The 26393-nt window shown below is 36.9% G+C and overlaps 1 protein-coding gene across 2 annotated transcripts; it reads right to left on the bottom strand.

Annotated features, from left to right (window-relative positions):
• Positions 1-25419, bottom strand: LOC143211073 (uncharacterized). 2 transcript variants are annotated; one of them, XM_076428487.1, is made up of 10 exons: positions 24843-25419; positions 16980-17182; positions 15324-15459; positions 15040-15078; positions 12140-12251; positions 11590-11747; positions 10140-10271; positions 9749-9931; positions 4806-4965; positions 1-4697 (listed from the first exon to the last, which is right to left on the bottom strand). In XM_076428487.1, exons 2-10 carry the CDS (start codon positions 17165-17167, stop codon positions 3481-3483), a joined length of 2325 nt encoding a protein of 774 aa, XP_076284602.1. In that variant the 5' UTR covers positions 17168-17182; positions 24843-25419; the 3' UTR covers positions 1-3480. The 2 variants fall into 2 exon arrangements, with proteins under 2 accessions (XP_076284602.1, XP_076284603.1); XM_076428488.1 differs by lacking the exon at positions 15040-15078 and having other exon boundaries at positions 24843-25418.
• Positions 25420-26393: the final 974 nt, after the last annotated feature.

Raw genomic sequence — 26393 nt, 5'->3', positions numbered from 1 at the left:
TTTATAATCACAACTTTTTTTTTATTATACTCTTTTCCAATAGCTCTGTGTAATCATGACAGTTGAACCTGAGACAAGAGCATGTGTCATACGAACAAAGTATTGTCGATGGTATACGCAAGGAGAACAACGAAAATCCAAGCACATAGAAGACCCATTATGTTTCTTGTCGCCTCTTACTGCCCTAGTTTCGTTTAACAATTATACAACGCTACTATACACGACAGTCTGACGAGTAACAGAGGAATAGCGAGAATTTCACGATCACAATGACAGTGCGCGACTGCGGATGTTTATGCAAATTCCAAGATTCGCACGGTAACACACGTTCTATAGAAACCAGAACTATAAAATAGAATTTTATCATTTCTTTTTTTTTTTTTGTTTTTACAAATTTCCTCCGACCATAAACTGAGAGTGAACAGGTATAGTAAACGTTCTTTTTCTATTTTACATCATGAACACTCGGTCTTATAAATGCATAAAATCCACAGTCCGATGATAGTTTTCCCTCTTCGTTCGGTACTAAACAGTCGAACGGAAGCAGTGCGCGACTCGCGAAGTACGAAATTTACAGAAATTGTACAGTTTTATTTACACACGAGACGTTTTACGCTAACAACAAAATCGCTGCGTCTTTGAGCGCAACGTTGCACGGAGTTTGCACGGACAATTGCACGGCTATCATAATTTTTTTTGTCATTTCTTTTATTCATTGCAGCTGTCGAGTACAATTTGTGTTCGTGGAACTGGCTGTACACAATACGCACGCAAAACTATCGCAAATGTTCTGTCGAATATGGCGCGAATATCTCAAACAATCTCTAAACACATCAAACTTCGCGTATATACGATTTTACTTCATACTCAATGAGTTTTATATTCCGCAAACACAATTCCACTAGATGACATAGTTCATTTATTAGCTAAAATGAAGAAATACATTTTAAACCGCGGATATGATTTTACTTCGTACTCAATAAACTTATAAAATTAGGAAATTCATTTGATAAACGAATTATGGTTTACTTTCAGTCTTTCGTAACTCATACATGAATTTCTCGAATTCTTTATCACAAAAAAAAAGAACTGATTATGAATCATTTGACTCGTAGGGATCACCTGATTTGACCATTTGACTCGAAGTGATTAGAGTTACTTACAAGGCGTTTACGAATACGGTTACGTTAAATTATAGTTTTTAGTCTTACGCAGTCTTTCGTAACGCAAGGATTTCTTATATTCACGAGAAATTCCTTGAAAAATTAATTAACTTATTTACCTTAGTATGTAACGATGTTGCGCCGAAAGCTTTTGTGTTTTCACTATTCTCGCACACAATCGAAATTCGTCTAGAAACTTTGGCATTGAGAGAACGAAAATGTTTACTGAACAGCCATGTCCGAGCACATTCCTCTTTGAAACTGTGCTTCGTTCGAAGAACATTTGCCGTCGCACATACAGAAAACAGCAATCACGTTCGCAACCACAGCACACGTAAGTACATTGTTCACAATACGTGCGATCGCCACGTTCGGCGACCGACTTATCATATAAATATTAACATCCATGTCCTCGTTTGACTCCTTTTTGCTGTCAACAGAAATGCAGATCGTAGCATTCGGCGAATCGGAAATTGTCATTGCGCTTTATGCCAACGCTGAGTATTACATCGATCAACAACGTTTATAAACACTCTGATTTAAACCATTTGTTAAACAATTTCTCCTGCAGTGACAGCCAAGCAAACAGATCTCCTCTTGGAAGAATTAATACACCAACAATCATTCTTCTCTTCAGTAAACGAGGCAATCAAATTATTTACACTCTTCTCGAAAATCATAAAATTAGCCATACCACAGAAACCATGTCGCAGTATCAAACAAAGATCATCTCCCAAATCTCCAATATTTATAATCGATCTCGAAACTGGAAGAAAATTCTTTTTTTTCTCTCAGCTGTCAGTTAAACATTACTATAATATATGTATATATACATTCACATTTTCATAAACTAAATTCTCATAAACCACATCACGTTTATAATAACGACTCAATCTCGCTGAAGATCCAAAATGGCGGAAGAACCATTGCGCGTCAGGAGCGTCGAGGAATAGCGTCTCAAGTAACAACACGAGTAAAAAGTATCATATAAAAACAATAAAAAAATATCCAAAATGTCGTAGGAAGGGAAACTTGTTAATACTGAAAGAAAAATTAAGCGACAAAATATCTCTGCTCACAATTCATTGACGCTTCGACTCTGCTGATTGAAATGAACTATTGTAGAAATGAAAAACCGTGGTCTCGAGGAATCGTTTGTCATTGTCAAGTCAGCTAAAGTTCTCGAGTACCTCGTCCGGAAGCGACACGAGCCTATAACACTCTATATTTTTGTTCATTTAGCATAGTATCAAATATAGATATATGTAGTTATACATATATATACATATGAATATGCTAGTCCATATGAATATATATATGTACATAGTTAGTCTTTGCAGTTCTTCGACATATAATAATTCACGGTAATCGATGGATATGTCCTATAGTAAAAGTGTTTAACAATAACATCGTCGACCAGCATTACTTTCCTCTCGTTGCTTCATCTCTAACTATTCCACACTCGATCGGATCCGTGATCGATGTCTGTGATAAAATATATATATTCATTATTTCATTGTCTGCAATTAGTCGCAGCTTGAACGATTCTCGGCGAGCCATCGTGCTCCATCGTTCTGTGTTCGTGTCATGAGTCCAATAGTTCGGTAAAAAATTCATAGTGTTTAAGTATAGCGCCGCTAATCATATGGTTTCACCCAATACGAGAGAGTAGCAAAATGACGAAGGTTGAAACTTCAATGAATTCAGTAAAACCTGATACATAAACGAATACTAAGTTTGATCAATTTTATTTTATTTGTGAGCGTTCATCAAAAAGATGTCTTACATTCGACGAGAAATTAATGAATCCTGTAAGAAAATTATAAACAACGAGACGAAGTATTAAAAAGAAATGACTGAGAAGTACCTTCAACAATAGAATTTTATCAAAATTATAATATAACATTGAACTTCGATCCGAATCTTGAATTGATTAAAGCACCAATGATCAAACAGGTTAAAATAGATGTTCTTCTTTCAACTAAACACAAGTTTGAATTGCCAACAAAAGGAGAACGTGTTTCGTTCAACACCTCTTCAAAGAAACCACCAACATAGAGCCTCGAAGACAACAATGTCGAAAGCCTGCGTTCGGAGTACAATAATGCCAATTAAAACTCATCAGTGCGATGATCGTCCGCCTCCCATTAACAACAACGTTAAACATCTTCGAGCAACACGCAACCTACCAAAACGATCCATCATCGGAACCTGTTATACTCTGGAACAGTTTTCCACACGTCGGAAATAACAAATCCGTGGACAGGTTTCAACAGTAGCAAACCAGAATAGACGAGAACGAAAAAGTTGAACGTCTTTAGAACATGTGTGTCTTGAGGAGCCAAACCAAATTCCTGCCGCCCCCTTGCGTTACCACCAATCTGATATAGAAGCCGCTGACTCCTTCCCTGGGAGCAGCGATCGGTTGCTCCTGCGGCTGATCCTGTTGATCCCGTTTCTGCGTTTCGGGTTTCTTCACTCGTACCTTCACCCTATCCTCCTTCTTCTTCTTCTCTTTTCGCTCCTGTTCCCTGACCTGTTTTTCCTCAGGTTTCTTCTCGGATTCAGGCTTTCGACCATCGAGATACAACTGCAACAGTTGAAACTCCTGAGATTCCAGCTCCTCTTCCCTCCTCTTGTCTTGTATCTGTCTCATCAACGCGTCATCCTGCTGCTGCAAATCCAACTGTTGCTGCACGGCAGAGTGCAGCTGCAGACGCATGTCCTTCCGCATCCTCTGTTGCTCCTCTTTCTCCTGTTGACTCAGTTCCTTCAGCTCTGTCACTGTCTTTCCTTGTTCAGCTTGCGACGTACTCTGTTTCTCTGGTTTGTGTTCTTTTTGCTCTTGTTTGGGCTCTGGAGTCTTCGGCGCAAGATCCTGTTGTTTCTTGGCTTCCTCTTCCTTGTGTCTTAATTTCTCCGATTGTGTCTGTGGTTGAATATCTTGCTCTTTCTGTCTCACCGATGGCTCCTCTCTTTTTCTGCACCGTGCAAATTCCTCCTCCCTCTGTTTCGATTTGATCATGTCCTCTTCTCGTTGTCTGGCTTTCATCAATTCCTCCTCCTGCTTCTGTTTCTTCGTGATTTCTGCCTCCAGCTTGTTCAGAAGCTCTTGCTCCTCCTCCTGCCTCTTCAGCTCCTTCGCTTCCTCTTGCTCCTTCTTCTTCTGCTCCTTCTTCAATTCTTTCTTCGATTTCTTGCTTTTCTTCCGTTTCTCTTGCTGCTTCTTCGTCTCCTTGTCGTCCGGCTTCGACTCGCCGTCTTTGCCCTTGTCCTCGTCCATCAGCTGTCTCTTCAGCTCTTCCTCTCTCTCGTGCATCTGCGCTTCCTCGATCTGCCGCTTCAGCTCTAACTCCTGCCTAAGCAGCTGCAGCTGTATCCTTTGCTCGATCTGCTGCTGCAGGTCCTCTTCTTCCTGTTGCTTCGGCGATTTCGACTCCATCCGCGGCTGGTGTTGTTGCTGGTGATGATGGTGGTGTGTCTGCGGCTGTGACTGCTCGCCGATCGATTCCTGCTCGGCTGTGCTGTTTTTACCTTCAAGCGGATGCGAGCACGCATCGTTAATAGGAATTTCCTCGCGTCGGGACCCGTCCGAAACGGCCGCAATGTTCAGTGCGGCCGTGGCCGGAGGTTAGTTGCTACCTGAATGCTGCTTCTGATCGGAGCCGGCGTCGGAACCACTCGAGCTCAATGTCGTCTTGCTATCGTACTGGTCCGGCGAGGACGTGCACGACATCCCGCGGTCTTGACGAATCACTCTGTGGGGGGAGTGTTTATCCGGGTCGACACTGCTCGGGTCTGCCTGCAACAAACCCTCCGGTCAACGGATTTCGGGAGTTGAGCTGTCGCCACGCGGATACGTCTACAACCATGGGGGATAGTTCCGGGAGCTACACGCACAGTGGTCAATTTGCACGAAAATGTGGACGGTGGACATGTTCCAAGTGGACATGTTCTAACTGCAATCCTGACTACTATGTTCTAACTCCAAGTTTTTCAGTTCATGGAATCGCTACTAGCTCCATCGAGTTTCAGCTACAACCCTGACAAACTTGTTGTAGCTTCAAGGAGGTAAGCTACAACCCTGACAAGCATGTCTTAGCTTCAAGGAGGTAAGCTACAACCCTGACAAGCATGTCTTAGCTTCAAAGGGTTCTACCTACAACTCTGACAAACATGTCCTAGTTTCAAGATTTCGGTTCTTGGAATCTCTTCTAGCTCCAATGAGTTCTATCTGCTACCTTGACAAACATGTTCTACCTTCAAGGAGTTTTAGCTACAACCCTTACAGCATATTCTGGCTTCAAGGAGTATTAGCTACAACCCTGAGACAATATTCTAGCTTCATGGAGTTGTAGGTACAACGCTGACAAGCATGTTTTAGCTTCAAGGGGTTCTAGCTACAACCCTGACAAGCATGTTTTAGCTTCAAGGGGTTCTAGCTACAACCCTGACAAACATGTCCTAGCTTCAAGTTTTCAGTTCTTGAAATCTCTTCTAGCTTAAATGGATTCAATCTGCTACAATGACAAACATGTTCTAGCTTCGGGGAGTTTTAGCTACAACCTGACAGCATATTCTTTCTGCAAGGAGTTTTAGCTACAACCCTGACAAGCATGTTTTAGCTTCAAGGGGCTCTACCTACAACCCTGACAAATATGTCCTAGCTTCAAGTTTTCAGTTCTTGGAATCTCTTGTAGCTCCAATGAGGTCTATCTGCTACCTTGACAAACATGTTCTACCTTCAAGGAGTTTTAGCTACAACCCTGACAGCATATTCTGGCTTCAAGGAGTTCTAGCTACAACTCTGACAAGCATGTTTTAGCCTCAAGGGGTTCTAGCTACAACTCTGTCAAATATGTTCCAGTTCCAAGTTTTCAGTTCATCGATTCTGTTCTAGCTTCAAGAATTTGTGCTGTTACCATGTCAAACATGTTTTACTTCAAAGATTTCAGTTCATGAAAGTTCAGTTCACTTTACTCATCTAGCTTCAAAGAGTTCTAGCTCCAACAATGTCAAACATGTTCTAGTTCAAAGTTCTCAGTCCATAGAATTTTTTCTAGTTCCAAGGAGTTCTAATTGCGATTCTCTCAAATATACGGAGTGTCACATTTGAAGTGAACCACTCGAATATCTCCGTTATTATTAACGATATCGAAAACAGTCTCAAACAAAAGTTATATTGTTTCGAGAGGGACATAATTCCACGTTATCTTTTTATAGGTGGAGGAGTGGAGAGCATATGAAGGTCATTTTCAATCTTTTTATTAGAATCATAAATTTTTCTCTACTCATATCGAGAAACAATTAATGTGTAGGAGATACTAACATAAATTATTATGTAATCTGTATATATCATTAATAATTTCAGATATTCGAGTGGTCCACTTTTAAAGGAACATCCTGTATGTAAAAACTTGGGCATCGATATGTCACTGTCAACGTGTCAACTCAACTATCAGAGTTTGATCTCTTTGAAATTTGAAACACATCTTGTAAGGGTAGTTTCCGATCCTAACAAAGAAATATAATTATAGGATAGTTTATAAGTTATAACTATCAAAGATATACACGGGATTTGTCCACGTCTTTGAGCAAATTGACCACTGTATGACGGTGGCTGACAACGGGGCACGGTGAATCGACAATCAATACTGAGTGCAGTGCTGGGTAAAATTCATACGTTTTTCAGGCAACTGTTGACATTATACTATAAAGACGATTCATAGGTTACAAGTGGTTTAACATATCTTCTCTAATAATATCGAGTTAAGTTCGTAATACAAGTTTTAACAGAATCTAGTAAATATATCTACGTTATTCCTTTATTTTAAATCAAGATACAATTATAACCCTTCAATATTTTCTCTCATCAGAAGGACAAAATTTCATTTCGGTTTAAAAGAAATGGATATCGTTTATATTCAGTAGATTCTTCCATAACGAGTCAGACTCGGTATTATACGAGAAAGGGTTAAGGGATCTCCCCAAATGACGCTTTGATTATAAGACAACTAGGAAGTTTCTAAACGCTTATCCACTAGCATTCGAAGAATATAGGTACTTAATTTTTTCTGAGCAATAATAGTAATTTTCTTTGAGGTTACGACGATAGTAATAAAGGGGTTTGAAGAACAGTTTATTAAAAGCGAAGAAGAAAGAAGATATAGAGTTTGTGGATGAAAGAAAGAAAATTGTGACGAAGCTGGATAAATGAATTAAAAGTTCCATTGAATTTACTTAACTAGTGAAAATTTTAGAATTTTGTCGATAATATTTATTAAAAATGTGCGCTGAAGTAATTACTAAGCAATCCCTATTACGTCATCATGGTCGCGAAGTGATTAAATGTGTTTGATGAGCTTGTACTGGGGTAGCATGTATATTAATCCTTAATGAGATACTGTTCATGAATACTAATGATGCAGAAGACGATTTTATAAGGGATATAATTTCATTAGTTACATCTCGTTAGTTTCATTAATTATATGCGAGCCAAATATTTTAAATGATAAATGTGCTCGTAACTTCGTAAATGAAACGTTCTATTTTTTGGTTATCTCATATTGTAAACTATCCTGTTCCGTTCTAAATTTTGAAATGAATAATTCAAAATATTTTTACCGTAATGAAGACTTTATCTAAAAATATTTCTTGAGTTGCATAAACGGCGGAAATTTTGAGCGATAATGTGCATACACTTACGCATACAGGGTGTATGAATGCATACAAATGTGTGCATGCATATATAAAATCGATATAAATTTGAATTCAATACTTGATATACACTACCACTCAAAAATATTTTACATTGCTTGTAATAATCACTTAATCTTCATTGTTTCATGATCACAAATTCGTCATCATTGTTCAATTAAATGTGAAACCTGAATTACAGAAACAAAAAAAAAGTTCAAATATTCATTTTCACTTGTTCATTATAAAAATGTGGATCGTGGTTTTCTAAACAAATATTCTTGAGCAGAAGTGTACTTCTAAGCACTTATCAACAGGAACTTGGTCCCATTAATAAAGATAATTGAACATAGTGGTAATATAGGGAGATAATATGAAGATAAATTGATAATGAATGAAGATAAAAAAATACATTTAAATGCTTCTATAATACTTATATGCGGGTGTTACAGAATATATAAATATGGAGCCCCATTCAATGCTTCAATCAAACATTTTTATATTTTTTATATTTTTATATTTTATAATTTACTGTTTCTTCAGCATGCTTGAAATATAAAGGAAACACAGAGGGGAGCGAAAAACGGAGAAAAGTATTTTCTCGAAAATCTCTGATTTGCTGAAATTGTTTATCATTGAATCTTAATTATTGTTGCAAGAGAGTGATTAATATTTTCTGGCAAACAGCCACTTTGAAATTGTTTATCACTGAATCTTAGTAATTGTTGTAAGAGAGTGATTAATATTTTCTGGCAAAAATGCCACTTTTACAAGATTAAATTTAGACTAAGATACACGTCATTAATAGACTACTGAATTTATGCATTTATGGCAAAAATGGGTGAGTGTAATTTTACAAGAAAATATAAAACTTACAAGGTAAGGACCCCAAGTGTTCGACTTCGATTTTGATAATTTTTTGTGAGCTGATGGTATATGGATCCCTAATTATGTATGCAAAATATTAGGTGTAGTTACTCAACAGTTTTAAAGATATAAACAATTAAAGTTTCATACCTGTGAATCACCTGCTTACACGGCTAATGGAACTTCGAAAACTAATGAAACTTAAATTGTTTATATCTTTAAAACTATTGAGTAACTACACCTAATATTTTGCATACACAGTTAGGGATCCATATACCATCATCCCACAAAAAATGATTAAAATCGAAGTTGGACACTTGGTGTCGTTGCCTTGTTAGTAGTCTAGTCACTAACATAGAAACACAATTATTATATAACTGTCAATTAAATATACAAAGAAAGAGACTCATGATATTAAAGCTAAATTGTCAGACTACGCTGATCACAAAATTGCTGGATCGAGTAGAAATGAGAATAAATTTTCGAGAGAACACCAGACTCGCACAGAGACGTATTCTTACTTTAATCCCTTTGCGATCGCAAATTTTTCGGACAAGACTGTGTGTCACGGTGACGATACGGAACATCGAGTAGATTTGTTAATCGGTTACTACCTTCGGTGGAGAATGTACATGTTCTAGTTCGTATTGTTAGGAATTCACAGACTAATGTCCTGGAGCTACGTTAAAAGCGCCGCTTGTAAACAGTGTGGTTCTCAGGTATTAATTTTCATCAGGTTAGGCGGGTGGGTGGTTCGCGCGAATCTCACTTACGTCCCACAGTTAAAACAGAGAAAATCGGGAGGTTCGTTGGCGTCGCGAGCTTTGCGAGAAAGAAGAAGAAGAAATGAAGAGAACGAGATCGTAAAACAAGGATACAAAGAGCGAGATTATTAGAAACAGAAGAAGAGCAATCGCCGAACAGCGATCGAACGTGGCAGTGAGTTCCCGCGATAACGGAAAGAAAGAACAGCGAGAAAGTAGGCGTGATAGATCACGATCATTCTGCGGGACAACACGCACCTGATAGGCCAGCGCGTTCATGATGATCCCAGGCGGCACCAGATCTAACGGGTGGATCTCTTTCATTAACACGTTCGTCGGGATTTTATGAAACTGAATGTACTCCAGGAAGTTGGCCATCACCTCCTTCAGGGTTGCGCTCTGGTTACTGTCGCAGAACTTCTTGCTCCACATCAAGGCCGCCTGAGCAATAAAACCAATGTTAGACACACCTGCGAACTTTAATAAATTTTAGCTGAGCTAACATTACACCTGGAGCAAGTATATTAATCTCTTCAAGGATACTGACACGTGTACACTTAATTTTAGTTTCATATGTAACATAACCTCTTGGGAAAGGATGGTAAAACGTGGAAATAGATGTTGTAGTTTCTAATTAAGTTAGACGTACTTGGAACTTGGTAAACTCGTCAGCTCGAAGCTCCTCTCTCGCCAGGATCAACAGGACCACGTGTTGAGGGAGCAAAGTGAAGGATCCTAGGTTCAACACTTCGTTGCCATGTTCGATGACGAATTCCAGCACCTTCGAACATCATCAAGATCCGATTAATATAATCTGAGACATGTACAGTGTGCAGGGTGTACCACTTATAACTCGAGAACTTTAAATATCTCATTGATAACAGAACGGAATATCATAGCAAAACAATTGAGCATGAAGAGCTTTTGGGGTTTCAAGGCCATCAATGATTTTTTAAATGGAATTGTATATTTTAAGATTTTCAAAATGGATTTGTACATTTTAAGATTTTCAAAATGGAATTGTATATTTTTAAATTTTTTAAATGGAATTATATATTTCAAGATTCTCAAAATGAAATTGTATATTTTGAGAGCAGAACGAATCGAATGATCTATAATAACTGTAAGTAAAATAAGAAGAACTAAGTAAAAATATAATAATCAATTTAATTATATAATTGAAATGTGATAGAAAAATAGGTAAAGAAAATATGTCTCAGGAAAAGCTCCAAATTATTATTTTAAAAGGTTAAAAAAGTTGCAATAACAATATTGATAATTAGATCGAAGATGAAAAGCAACTGCGACAGTAATGCAGTATCATCAACACACTTCGATCTCTCATTATGCAACGAATACTACCTTATCTTCTATCGTCATGCAATAAGAACGTGCTATTATTGATCTGATTAATTAATCACGTACGGCGTTATCTAATCTTAATTCAATTAGATTAATGATGTTTATGCGATTCCGAGCGAAGAGAAAATAAATCGGGAAACACTCACTTGATGCTTAGAATCTTTCGTTCATTCTTTTCTCAACGCGATATCTATTTATCAGATACGATGTTGAATCGATACATATGTTGTGGATAACAAATCTGCGTGAGAAGAATTGTATCGGTTGATTTCATTGCGGATTGTCAGAGAGTGTATTTTCTTAATGCACGTGATCGGCTGACTTTTCCAAAATTATATCTACAAACAGTCACGATCAGCTTGAATTATCGTCTTTTAAATGACAAGAGTCTATAAGTGTCTTGTTTACAAAATGTCACACGGTACACGCGTACTTATTTTTGACAGCTCCATGAAATGAGATTACTCCAAGTGTATGTAATTTGTGCACTTGTGGGCTATTCATTATAAAATATTGTATCAATATTATATCGATATGAATCTCTGAAGAAAATATTTTTACTAATTATTTTGAAAGCTCGTCCACAAAGGGTGATTTCCCATTTTATTTTTAACTACTTCAGCAAACAATTTATCGCATAAAGCAAGTTTAGTTCGTAAAACATGAAGAGAGTTTACATTATTTTTAAATACTATGACGTCATAGTTTCTGTGAAATTAGCAAGAGATGAGGTTTACCTTTTGTACCAAGGATTTAGTGCATTTGTACTGAATGTATCGTTCGGCTGATGCCAATAAAGAACACACAGTGTCCACTGTTATACAGCATTGAACAAATCCAGCGCAGGCACTTCTCAGCTGGTTCAAGCCATAGTAATCAGCAGCATTCATCACTCCTTTAACGCGAGAAAATATTATTTTACAATATCGAATGACGATCCCTTGATGCTTTCATCGTTCAGCAATTTTACGCTAAGAATGAAGTTTCCAAAATATTTGATGAAAATTGCAATAATATAAGCATATATAATACAAAAACCATTAATTTATTCAATGATATACAATGAATTTTAAAAGCGATTCCCAAAAAAATTTACCGAACACTATTATTAGTTGTCACTATAGTTTGCTTGTTAAATTTACTTTCAATCATTAAAAATATTATCTTATTATCAATAATAATAATCCTGGAAAATATCGTTCAACAACTTTAGGTGCAATGATAAAATTGAATGAATTAGTATATTGCTTGCATAATTAATTGATAAAATAATATTGTTTCAATTACCTAGCAACGTTCTAGGCTGCAGCATGATGCAGCCGGTGTGAATGTATTCTATCACTTGGCGAAACACGTCCGGCTCGAACTCCTCGATGATTATAGTTGGATGTTGATTCGGCTATGGTCCAGCAATAAATGAAATTTTATAAGAACGTGGATACATCGCAATTAAAATAGTTCTGATTCTAGCTTGAACTCGAGAAACTATGCTAAGTAAGCCAATTGCACGGTGCATTCAATGATGGATACACTAAATTTTGAATAAGGAAATTATAGGTTATTCACTCACAAGCTTTCAATACATTAATTAATCTTTCGAGGACAAATTGTTCTGTTCCGGAGAATTTTTAAACATATTATCTAATATAATACAATATAATAAAAAATATACGTATGTTCATATTTTTGTATACAATTTCCCTTCTGAATAATGAAATGGTATTTTTTTTATTTGCGTTAAAAAATTATGTGTATATACGTTTTTAAAGTTTTCTGCTCTTCTGTATGCTTTAAAAAGTGGTTCAGAATTATTAAGAATATTAACGTTTCCTTGAATGAATTTTTACTCGAACAATTTTCATAATTTTCAACGGCAATTCTAAATATTATAAAACATTTAATCGATCGTCCATCATCGATCGCTTAAGCATCGGTGGAAGTCAGTCGATCCACTTTCTCGCCGTGAACATTTCGCGACACAGTTGGCGTGGGTGCAGATTGTCATAGGCAAACTACTGTGCGTCTAACACCATCATAAATCCACGACTACGTAACGAACTTGTGAGATGCAGAAGATTAAACTGTGTCATTCCTGAATGACATTATCGTTATCGTGCGATCGTAGAACTACTACAAATTCCTCTATGCGATAACTAGGCGATCATTCATCCTCGCGATCCGCTAGATCGCTGGGTCCAATTTGAAATTAGCATGCTCACTCAAAAACGAAAAAAAAAAAATATACATAAACACGATATTTATATTACAATTTCAGCTATCGAGTACTAGCTAGCACTACGTCCAAGATGTCAGCTTATGGATAGAGTCTTTTGTGTTCTTTCTCTATAATTCTGATCATTTTCACGAACTAAACCTAGCATGAATGAATGACCTCATTATTATTCTTTTTTATTGTGTATTATGAGTTTCATTCAATTGATTTTTCATTTATAATAAATCATAAATGAATAGTCAGATTTTATTAAACGACATGCAATTTGAAATTTCACTTACATCCGTACCAGATCCAATATAAAGTATAAATATTCTAAATTCTTGTTGTTAAATATTTCACTGACTATGCAAAATGTTTTAAAATTTTCTATTGCGACTCTAATTATTGAAATATCTTTCTTGTGTCAACAAATATTTTGGATTATAAGTGAATTATTTTGGATTATAAGTGAATTAGCTTGGCTTAATGAATAGTTAAGTAGGGTAAACTTTACTTTACCGGACTCAAAATTAGTACCTTTCTCCTCCGAATTATGATGTATTTGGTATGTAATCTAGTAGATTTGTACCCGGCGCGAATGCAGGTCGAAGTTTCGATCCTATATGATCAATAGTTTAGGAGTTATGGTCGCTTGAAGTTGAGCATTTTTGACAGGTACGGGCGCAACCATATTGGTTTGTAGTGATGACCGCGAGCCGCTTACTTAGCCGCCCCCCCCCCCTCGACCTAATCCGAATCAACTCGGTAAGCGGCGCGGCGTGCGACCGTCACTACAAACCAATATGGCGGCGCCCTTACCTGTCAAAAACACTGCAGATTGCTCAAATTTAAGCAAGCATAACTCCTGAACCATTGATCCTAGAGGTTCTCCTTAGGTAGATTTGTACCTGAGGCGGTTGCAGGTCGAAGTTTCGATCCTGTAGGATCAATGGTTCAGGAGTTATGCTTGCTTAAAGTTGTGCATTTTTCAGTGTTTTCGACAGGTAAGGGTGCCGCTATATTGGTGTGTAATAACGATCGTGCACCGCTTACCGAGCAGAACCGCTAGATGGCAGCACGGGCACACAGTAATATCGTTAACATAGAGAAAATATCTCGGAAAATGTTGAAGAAGAAATCTTGTGGAAAATATTTACAAAAACCACGCGTTAATGCTGATAATATAGAGCGTGTATTGCGATTATTGTTTGAATTTTGGAAGTCGTGGCCACGATGTTGCGTTTTAACTGGTCTGGGTTAGGTTTTTGTAAATATTTTCCATGATATTTCTTCTTCAACATTTTCCGAGATATTTTCTCTATGTTAACGATATTACTGTGTGCCCGTGCTGCCATCTAGCGGTTCTACTCGGTAAGCGGCGCGCGATCGTGACTACAAACCAATATGGCGTCGCCCTTACCTGTCAAAAACACTGCAGATTTCTCAACTTTAAGCAAGCATAACTCCTGAACCATTGATCCTACAGATAGAAACTTCGATCTGCAGCCGCCCTTGTACAAATCTACTGGAATACATACCAAATACATCATAATTCGTAGGAGAAAGGCAGAAATTTCGAGTCCGGTAAAGTAAAGAGCAGCCAATACTAATGTCAATAATTGTTGAATAAAAGAAGAAGAGGTCCAAGAATTTGTACACTATTATACAGGATTTCTACGAGTCAGAGCAACAAAAATGGACTATAATCACAAGGGTTATGTGATGATTCGTGTGACATCAGTGCTAGATCTATCATGCAGTTCTATAAATCACGATAAAATCGAGACTCTCCAAGACAACAGCCAATTTCTCCTAATGAGAATCGTTGAGAATGAGCTCTAGAATCTATGGTAATTAATTTGTCAGTTATTCGTCTGAAAGTTCTATGCTATAGACTGTACAAGACTGTATGAGCAGAATGAGTAAACAGTGGAAAACAGAGCATCGTATCCAGAAGAGACGTTCATAGTACCTCTTGAATGGGAGCCAACTGCTGCGTGAACCCTGACCGCTATACGTCATATAACAGATGCACATTTACAGTAATTTCAGCGGTGAGATTGTCCGTGTCTGTAGCTTACACATACTCTTTTCAATTTCAACTATATTTATGTATTTTCTTCGGTATCGGAAATAATTCAGATTCCTACGGTTTCTGCTATTAGGTTCCAGTGCCGGGATGTGTACTACTCTTTGTGACGACGGACAGTAAGAAGGATTGCAAGGAAACAATCGCTGCGAAATGACTGCAATTACCTGTTGCGCCGCATTCTGCAGATTCAACAGCGGCTCCGAGCTTCTCTTCAGGAACATGCGGATCTTGTTCTCGCGCGTCGGCGGCTCTTTCTTGCGCTGAGGACTCGGCGCTTGGTAGAGCATTTTGTGAAACACCCTGCAACAATACGGAAAATCAGTGAAATTGGACCTCTACGTAACTAGACTACGGATTTGTGGGTATTTATACTTTGTAGAAATTCTCGAGAAAGAGGAAGGTACAGAGAGAATTTAATAGAATTTCTTAGTTCTGGTTTCTCCGCATTTTTAACCCTTTGCACTCCGAATTATTTTTTCTTGCCACAACAACTGCTTACTATTTTAAATGTTTAATTTTTAAAATTAACTTGAAAGGGCAGTCTCTTGACTGGAAGTTATTTCAAACAAATTTATGTACTAATTACTACACTGAGGATCTTTATGCATTTATAGCAAAATTTGGGAAGACGAAATTCAAAATTGATGACAAATTTTTTAAATTGAACATGTCAATATATTTCTTCTCTATTAACATCATTGTAAAGTGATCAATGGGTCGATGGAAATTACAGTACTTGTCACCTTCAATGAATTTATTTTCTCGTCCCCTTTGGCCTTACATCAAAGAGCACTGGATCGAGACTGACCTGGTGAGGACTTCCTCCATACTTCGTATTTTGTTGGGCTCCCCTTCCCGGATCGCGGCGGCCCCGACCAACACGCTATCAAGGGCCCGCATCCCTTCCCGGGGTTTTCTTTGTTTCCGATCGCGATACCAACTCCCACGGTTTCGTCGGTAGCCTATCGGCTCTGGAAGACCTTGTGTCTTCCCGTGCATGATCCCACCATCGTTATCTCAGGTACCTAGCCTGGTCTAGGTGGTACCTAGCGTGGTCTGGCGGCCGCGGCCTAGGGATGACCCTGTGTCTGCCCCCGCAAAATGGCCGTTTAACACCGTTAAGAGTTGGCACGCATCATTATTCCAATATCTCAATAACATTCCCCCTTCCTCCTCGAACCAGCCCCGCCGTTTTCCTTACATATCGCTCTCATAAATCTATTTTTACGGAGAATTACAACATTTTTTACTACATACGGTACCTCGCCACAATAATCTCGCAGACATCCATTTATCGCCACCTTCGCGCTACAAACAATAAACGCTCCTAATTCTATCCGCAACAATCATTAAGGGAAGAAATAAAGTTCCACTTAGTTCTATTTCTTGCAACCGATGTAGACAATTTTTATTTTGCATAAAGATCTGCAGTCTGCGAATTAAACATTAAATATTACTCAAACTTTGTTGTAATTTATATTTGTGGAACTCTTAGATTTGTTTTTAACTGAAAAGTAAGACAATTAAATACATAAAGGAAGAATATAGAAATCCGTTTTATTTACATTTCTCGTTCTTTAATGTCCTTTAATGTAATATTCGACAAAGGAGTGCAAAGGGTTAACCATTGAATTGTGTACTGTTTCCTCAGATTGTAGTCTTCCTGAAGATCCCATAAAAATTTATTGAGATACACTGAGAACACCCTAAAGCATTCAAAAAGTGCAATGTATTTAAATAAAATTTTAGGAGCACCGTAAAGACGATTCTTTGGATTTGTTCCGCTAGAGTAGCCCTTTAAAGAGTAAAGTTATACATACCTACTCCTCGCCGCTAAGACAGCCTTGACAGCGCACACTGGTTCTCTGGTGTCACCGACGAGGAAGGTGACGTCGCAGAGTTCCGGCATTCGAGCCAGAAACTTCATGTCTTCAGCCAAGCCGGTCTTATTCTCGAAAGTCGAATAATCCGACTCGTCGGTCACCCCCGACCCCGAAGCCTCCGGCATCGTGCTCGTATTTTCCTAAGAACAATTCCATGCACTGTCATTTAATATTTAACTCGCACTAAAAAATGTCGTCCAACCTTTAAAGGGGCGGTTTCACCGAGCAGTGAAGAAGAGGAGAAGTAGAAATTGATTTAATGAAAACTCACTTTTATTCTTCCGTAAATGAACTTTCTAGTGAATAGCTTAACACTAAACCTACCACCACCGGTCAAATAATAATTTTTATTGCTCAATTATTGAAATTATAAAGATGCTTTATTATAAATGATTAAATATATACAGTGACTCCCACTAATATTCGGACACTCTTTAAAACACCGTAACTTTTCAAATATTGGACTATGCGATTTGAACTTTTTTGGAAAGCTAGAGCAATTAGTTTACTACAGGATGTGAAAAGAAATTTTTTCAAAAATTGCATTTGACCGGAATTGTAGAGGAAATACTAAATGTTGCATTTTACAACTTTTTTATGCGGGCCTATATTGAAATTTGGAAAAATATATTTTGTAGATCTGTGTGGGTTATATGCATTGTGAAAGTTTCATCGAAATCGGTTGATGCAGGGAAAAATGACAGTCATTGAAAGATGTAAGAATTCTTAGATTTACTGCTCTTATAGGCCGAAAATCGTGAAAATCTGCAATTGTTACCATCTTCAAACGCTTGTTTAATAAATAAAATTATTAATTAATAAATAAATAAATTTTCAGGATATGTTTAATTGAAACAGATCTGCAAAACGTATTTTTTTAAATTTTCAATATAGGCCCACATAAAAAAGTTGTAAAATGGATCTTTTAGTATTTTCTCTACAATTCCGACTAATTGCAATTTTCGAAAAAATTTCTTTTCACATCCTGTATTGAACTAAGTGCTCTAGCTTCCGAAAAAAGTTTGAATCGTATAGTCCAATATTAAAAAGATTATCGCGTTTTTTAGAACGTCCGAATATTAATGGGAGTCACTGTATATTTAATAGCTCAGATATTATAATATGAACCGCACAACGTTCAAATAAATTTAATCTTGTTATATTTATGACGCAACATGTACCGGCTACCAGAGTTGGGCAAAAATTTTATTCAAATAAAACTTTCGACTAAAGTAGGTCTTTTCCAAGTGAGTTTTAAAACCACTTTGTTCGAAATTTTTATTCAAATAAAATTTTTGCCCAACTCTGCCGGCTACTTTTAAAGCTCTGTAGGTTTAGCGCTAAAAAAATCTGACGCGTTTCGATTGATACTGATTTTACGCAAGATTTTTCTGAAGAGCTCTACGCTGTTCTTTCCCTAAGGGAGGACGGGGGTTGGTCGTCGAATTTATGGGAATCACATGCTTCAGTTTTTTTCTGCAAATTGGTACCCAGAGTCGATGGTAATTGCTTGAAAACAAGATCTGTCCTTTTACCTGGCAAGAGGTAGAAATGTCCGGCACGCATAGCGTATATGACACTCTATTGTCCTACTCTTCCTTTGAAAAACTTTCTAGAAGAAGGACAGACTTGTTTTCGAACGTCTACCCATCGACTCTGCGTATCAATCTGCAGGAAAACAAACCGAAACATGTGGTCGTCATAAATTTTAGTCTTACCGCGGTCACTCTCGCGTCCTGTTGTTTGTTTGACGACCCCGTCGTTCGACATCACTAATGTCCTTCTTAAATCCTTCAGAAAAATCTAGCGTACAATCAGTGTCGTTCGAACCGCGGTAGAGAGAACATCTCTAAGGACGTGTCAATTCGCGGTTCTTAATATGTGTTTTTAATAGTGATATTTAAACTATTCGCTAGACTGTGGATTTTTGTGGAAAATAAGAGTTGGCTGCTGCTTTACAAGGAATAGGAACCAGACAGGTATTTAATTAATATATTAATTAAATTAAGAAATTGAAAATAATACATTGGTGTTTCTAAATTATTTTAATCTCTCTACTGTTTTGAAATATCTATTAACCACCAGCTGTGCAGTTCGTTGACCTGACCGTATGTCCCTCCGCTTTCTACACTGCCGTATACCTGAAGTCAGCTTTGCAGTTCGTCTCCGAATGGACCAGTGACACATTACGAAGCAGTAGGTGCATTTATGGCTGAATAAGTGAGTACTGATTAAAGCAATTTCTGTTCCTTCTCTTGTTCACTACTTCACCGCGGCGCGACAATAACGCTACGCTGATTAGTTCGCGTTTTTCGTTAGTAACTCTTTAACTAAGCCGAGGCGGACATTTTTTCAAATGAAAATGTCACTTCAAATAACCTCGGGAACCATCCCTCTCAAAGTTCGGTGACATTTCTGGGACATCCTATTATATACAGTCTATAAATTGAATTAGTTAAAGTATACAATAGGGATAAAATAAATCACCGATTAAATTACACATTATACGAAAATATGTTACCCCATGGGGTTCGTGTAATTTGGCAGCCAGTGTGATAAAAAAGGACAAAGAGAATTCAGAATAAAATTTAATATTTCATTGTCAGAAGAGGGATGGTTTTGAGAGTGGCATGACAGGCTTATTTCATTTGTAGTATTTTAAAACAGTAACTTTAAATTCTTTACATATTTTTATCATTTCGTGTTCAATACATTCATTTTGGTAATGCATGCATCAAGTTGGAAACAATACTGAATATTAGCTGCTTTATTTTTTTATTTTTATTATAATGTTTGACAGAAACAATTCTGAATTAACTGCTTTCTTCTTTTATTTTTAATACAATGTTTGGCAGGAACAATTCTGAATTAGCTGATTTCCTCTTTTATTTTCAATATAACGTTTGACAGAAACAATTCTGAATTAGCTGCTTTCTTCTTTTATTTTCAATATAATGTTTGGCAGGAACAATTCTGAATTAACTGCTTTCTTCTTTTATTTTGAATACAATGTTTGTGTTATCAACAACAGAATATTGAAAATAAATTTGTAACCCAACCTATTAGTTTCTGTAACATTCAATAAGAGATTTTACATAAATAAATAAGTTCACTCCCCGTTATGATGGTTAAGGGTAACCTGAGTGTATTGAATTCTAAACAAAGAAAAACAGAGACAAAAATAGAGAAACAAGAAAAAATGCACTTTTAATATACATAGATTAATAATGCAGATAAATAAATCAGGAGTAGGTTGAAATATCCCCATAATGTCAGAAGAGAGAAACAACTGGTAGCATTTATGCATGGCATTTTTTATAAAATTCACTAGAACGTGTAAAATTTATTCTCACCTTTTCTAGAAGATAAAATAAAAATGTGCCGTAACAAATATAGGACTCGGGGGCGGAGAATTGTATTTTTCAAAATATATGGCCATAACGTCTTTTAAAATTAATAATATAGCACACAGAATTCAATTGATCTGACGATGATATTTTTATTCCTGGTTTTATATTAAAGTTTTTCATTTTGAGGGTTGCGTGGGATGTAGGAAAATTGAAAACGAACTCGACAAAAATTTATTTAAAAAATTCGATTCCAAGATTGAGGACGATATTTCTTTTTGACTGGGATTATTTTAAAATGTTAAAAATATTCACATATCAAAATCTTTCGATAATAATTTTTGGCCGGATTATTTTAAAATATTAAAAATATTCACATATCAAAATCTTTCGATAATAATTTTCGGCTGGGATTATTTAAAAATATTAAAAATATTCACATATCAAAATCTTTCGATAATAATTTTTGGCCGGATTATTTTACAATATTAAAAATATTCACATATCAGGCTGTTCAAGGCTGGCAAAGTGAATAATGTTCTGATTTCATCTGAGTTAAATAATTCCCATCATTCGTATAAAACAATAGGAATTAGATACATGATATTAATTTTGTTAATATGTGGTAACACTACACCTTAGAACGTTAATATCTATATAAATTTTTCAACATGAACATACATCAAAGTATTTTGACGCGCATTAAAGTATATTCATAAACAAATTTCCAATATGAGATTAGCATCCTAAAAAAGAGCTCAATACCAAGAAACATGTTTATACAATGTGCCCTAATAACTTCCCCATCATCGAATTTCATCGATCGCTATTTTCAGTCGCAATAAAAAAAATGTTAATAATACATTAACAATTTCGAGAAGGTCACGATTTCGTGGGAATTTTCCTTTAAAGGGTGACGGTATGAACAGATGGTATGAACAAGGTTCCGATATTTCAAGCAGAAAAGGTTGTTACTTTAGCAGTCTACACACTGTCTAATAAAAACAGGAAATGATTGAAAATACCTAAACAGAAATATCACAAAAAGATATCTCCTCGTCGTCGAACACGTGTGCATACGAATAACGAAGTGAAATATACAGGGTGTCCCAGTATTGATGGTACAACCGTGGAAGAGACGCTTCTACATCAAAATACGGAATAAATTTTTCATTAAAAATTATATAGATATAAAATTTACATTCGACGCTACATTTTCGAGAAAATCTCTCCAATTATTGGGATGGCAAGAAAGTAATTTCGGTATTTTAAGGTGAAATAAAAGCCAATTTTTCCATTCAAGCAATGAACTTTAATGATCTTTAATGATCATCTTTCTGGTAGCTTCATAAATTCAAAAAATTGCGTTTTATTTCATCTTAAAATACCGAAATTACTTTCTTGCCAACCCAATAGATATTCAGAGTCGATATTCTCGAAACCAAAGGGTCAAGTGAGAAAAATTGATTTCATATTTTCGACTTATTTTCTCACGTATCATCACCCCCTCCACGGTTGTACCATCAATGCTGGGACACCCTCTATAGAAAGTTATTTACGAAAAGCTGTTCTCACGTGAAAGGTTTTTAATGCACCCAGCCAGCCGAACGCGTTAAGAAGTTCTAAAGAAAGGGCGGGAGCACGCTTTAATGGACGAAATGCACTTTCCTTTATCGCATAGGGAAATCTGCGAGTCCATCGATAAATCAGCCGTTCCCTCCCCTTCCACAAAAGCTTTAACTACCCCTCCTGGTAACGAGGTACGTTATCTACAATGTAGTTAACCTACTTGGGCCTGGAGACTCCTTTAATCCTTGCCCGTGGCCGACAGTAAACTCTCATTTACATTTGACCTTTAAATCGGACGAATTAATTCGTCGGCATTTCGCGACATTTCAACTTTAATATCCGGTTAATTAGCTGTCGATGAACGCAGACTTCGAACGGGGTACTCTCTGTTCCTTGGTATTAATTCCACTTCGAAAATTAAAGCTATGTTCACACTGAATCAACAATGAGCAACTTTTTTTTTTACTGAAAGCTTAGCCCTTTGCACTCGGAGCTACTTTAACTCGAAAATTAAACATTTCTTCCGAACTAGAATAATTCCATTCAACAGGGGGTCTCAGCTGAAGGAGGCCACCTAAATTTATTTTTAATGGCACAAAAAAAATATTTATGGCATAATTTAAATGGTATCGAAGGAGGAATATCATAGAAGAACAATGTTCATTTGTCCGGTTATTTTTTCATAGTTTTTTCAAGGTAATCGTTATTTTTTTTTATTCCATCTTGTGAATGACTTAAGCATATTCAAATGTATTTTTTCAGCCGCTATAAGATGGAAAAAAAAGTTTTCCCGATAAAAAAATAACGATAACCTTGAAAAAATAACCGGAAAAAAGAAATTGTTCTTCTACGGTATTCCTTCTTCGATACCATTTAAATTATGCCATAAATAGTTTTTGTGCCATTAAAAATAAAGGACATATTTAGATGGCCTCCTTCAGCTGAGACACCCTGTATATTAATTTTTATCTTTGTATGAATATAAAATTGATATAATACCTCGCAAAATACTTAAATGTTTAATAATTGATTAGATACCAACATATTTAATAATCTAAACGAGAAAAGTCTCTGGATGCTGCTTCAGTATGGACATAGCTTAATAAATTAACTACCAGTGTGGATGAGCACTAATGAAGGAGTGAAAATGAAACATTTTAGATTTTTTATTTCATTAATTCTGAAGTTGTAAAATTTTGCAGAAAGTTGTTAAATAAATTCATGCACTTGTGCATGTATAATACTTTTGCACCTATTGCTACGAGATCAACATTAATGCTCTTATTGAATATAAATAAATAATGATTTGTACTGGCTGCTATAAAATTAGAATTTAGATTGAAGGTTCAATTATTGCAAAATTAATTTAATCGTAAAGGATATTAGTTTTTAAAATGTACCGAATCCTTGCAATCGTTAATGTTAGGCTTTCCTCTAACTGTGAATATTTATTGCACTATAGTTTTGCAACTGCGTTTTGGGTTTCGTGGAGTCTAGCATAGTGAAATGTCATGCAACAGTTTAATTCTGAAACACGATGCGCTTTAATCCGCAGGAATTTGAGAAAGGTCACACGGCACTATACATGCATAGCACTCCATATGTATATATATTTTGGATAATATATGAGTCTGCAACAATAAACTATTTTTTCAGAAATTTCAGGATGCTTTTATTTTCAATGAAACTTGCTGAACTTTTACTTTGATCAACGTTATGGAATATTCTGATTTTTTAAACCTGGGTACACTTCAGTTTTGTGTAACATTTCACGGCAATTTGATCTTGAAACTCTCGGTGCATCCTTGTTTTGAGCATCATTATGAGAAATGACTTTGAAACTTGTTCGCATTTGCTTAAAATGATATATAAAGGTCAGATTTGATACCAAGCTACAGAAGGAATAAAGTTTTTTACTTCATATTTTTCATTATTTATTTCGTGACTTCCTTTATGTTATTTCTGTTTTACTTTTTCTCGAATCCACATTCTTCTATTTGATTTTAACAACTTTGTATTGCCTAACCAAGTGATGTTATTGTTGTTGAAACTACACTTGTTATTGTAATCACTAATTATCAATATATTTTGAGTGTTATTATTCAAGCTATGTTGCAGTTTCCTTTTTCCTTTGACGTAATCGTGCAATTACTTCACGCACTAAAGACCTTAATGAAAAATAAAATAGATAGGCATAAATAAAATTTTCGAAATTCTTACCTTGGCTATTACATAGTAATCGGTTACTATCTAAATTGTTATTAAACCGTAAATACTATTAGAATAACCTCAAAACAGCAGAAAAAAACACTAAATGATTCTCAAAACGAGACTTTTACGAAATAATAAAATAAATATTCAATAAATATATAAATGTTACTTAACCCTACAATAAAAAATAAATACACAATTACCCTTATGTACAAAAATGTTAATTGCTAACCTAATATTGTAACTTGCTTGCATATTTTTTTCTAAAACAGTGTATCAAACTACATTTCCATTTCGAGATAGCATTTAATATAAAATATAAATATAACTTAATTGAAACACTGCATTTTTAAAGTACATTTTGAAAGTCCACTTAAGGGTTAAATACTCAGAAAGTGCTGGAGATTATTTCCGACAGTGTCCTGTATATTCATTGTTTGTAAATAATCGAGAAATTCAAGAATTAATTAGTACACCTGACAAAATCTCTCAAAATCTTGTCCATAACACCGAAAATAAAAAAATTACACGAACACCTCGAAAGAAGCCCAAAAAGCATGGCAATCCCATTCATCTGGCCACCAAATTGCATCATGTGCCCCGGTCAGAGGAACGGGGTCACTCTCAAAAGAAAGATCGACAAAAGGGGTGCCCCGTAGAAGGGGTAAATTACCTGTTGCTCGAATCCCGGAGCCCCCTCGCTCGCCGGGTCGCTTTTGCCCCGAAAAAACACTTTTACCTCACTTCCGCGCTTCCACGATCACGCATAATCCACCACTCTGGCCGTGAACAGCATCCCCTGTCGCGACCACCCTTAATACATTATCCTGTTCTGAACGTGGCCGACAGCTTCGACGAAAACGAGTGTAACTGGTCACGAAACGAAGACGAAGCGTCGGAACAAGACTCCCACGAGCCACCCCTGTCGACAACCACCTAACCCCTGTTGCTTTCAGGGCCAACCCCGACCGAGCGATTATGCCACGAGAGACACGCCTGCCCGCGACCGAGTTTCCGTGCCAAAGGCCTTCTCCTCTCCACCTGGATCCTCTAATAATCTCAGCCCGGGCACGCTCCGGAGCTCCTTTTCTTCTTGGATCAGAATGCACGCGCGGGGGTGGTTTCGCGAGCAGGTTGGTGTTTCGTGAATGGAGCTTCTCTCGCGTGTCGAATACGAAAACGGTGCTCGGTTTCGGGCAGAACGAGTCGACTGCGCCGAGTGTCCACTCCCTGAGGCCAGGCAACCCTTACTGCGCACTCGCAGAGAACCGTGTTGGGGGTTGAAACCCGCCGGCTGCGCCTGTACGACCCGCAGCCTCCTCCGAAGGACCTCTCCCTTTCCTATCGGGGAATTTTTAAATGTCACCTAGTTACCGGGTATCCTTGGCGTAAACTGAGATCGGTGGTTTCTAGGGGATGACGGGGGTTTGGTGGAGGGGATGGAGAGGGGTTGGAGGACCTGTTTGATCCGTGGGCTATTTTGAAGGACCTTTCGGTCAATTTTTAGATGTTACCTGGTCAGTGTGTCCTTCACAGAAACTGGAGTAGGTAGTTTCTAGGGGTTGGAAGGGAAAGGGGTAGTACAGAATGGGATTGATAGGTCTAAACAAAAAAAATGGGTTTTTAAAAGTTAAATATTTATCAGATAACCTCGACGTAATCTGAGATCTGTGGTTTCTGAAGGGGGTTGAAGATATTCAGGGGTGATGAGGGGTTGGAGGACTCGTTTGATCCGTGGGCTATTTTGAAGGACCTTTCGGACAATTTTTAGATGTTACCTGGTCGGTGTGTCCTTCGCAGAAACTAGAGTAGGTAATTTCTAGGGGTTGGAAGGGAAAGGGGTAGTACAGAATGGGATTGATAGGTCTAAACAAAAAAAAGTGGGTTTTTAAAAGTTAAATATTTATCAGATAACCTCGACGTAATCTGAGATCTGTGGTTTCTGAAGGGGGTTGAAGATATTCAGGGGTGATGAGGGGTTGGAGGACTCGTTTGATCCGTGGGTTATTTTGAAGGACCTTTCGGTCAATTTTTAGATGTTACCTGGTCATCCGAAGTGGATTAGGTAATTTCAAGGGGTTGAAAGGGATTCATAGGTCCAAATAGTGGATTTTTAAGGGTACAAAATGTGTCCCACCCTGTATATTGTTTTATAAAAATGTCAAGTCTGAATTTATTTAGATTTTTCACAATTTTTACGTGCTCTTATTGAATAATTTCTAAT

This window comes from Lasioglossum baleicum, chromosome 8 (assembly GCF_051020765.1).
Source record: "Lasioglossum baleicum chromosome 8, iyLasBale1, whole genome shotgun sequence".
Taxonomy (NCBI): domain Eukaryota; kingdom Metazoa; phylum Arthropoda; class Insecta; order Hymenoptera; family Halictidae; genus Lasioglossum; species Lasioglossum baleicum.
The sequence above is the reverse complement of the archived record's forward strand: the minus strand, read 5'-3'. Positions and strand labels throughout refer to the sequence as shown.

Bases quoted from the DNA above. Each gene is read 5' to 3' on its own strand.
- LOC143211073 (XM_076428487.1), bottom strand. From the start codon at position 17,167: ATGCCGGAGGCTTCGGGGTCGGGGGTGACCGACGAGTCGGATTATTCG. The intron at 11,748-12,139 runs GTAATTGAAACA...CTCGCGTTAAAG, and splicing joins GCAGCCTAGAACGTTGCTAG to GAGTGATGAATGCTGCTGAT. The intron at 10,272-11,589 runs GTAAACCTCATC...TGATGTTCGAAG, and splicing joins CTAAATCCTTGGTACAAAAG to GTGCTGGAATTCGTCATCGA.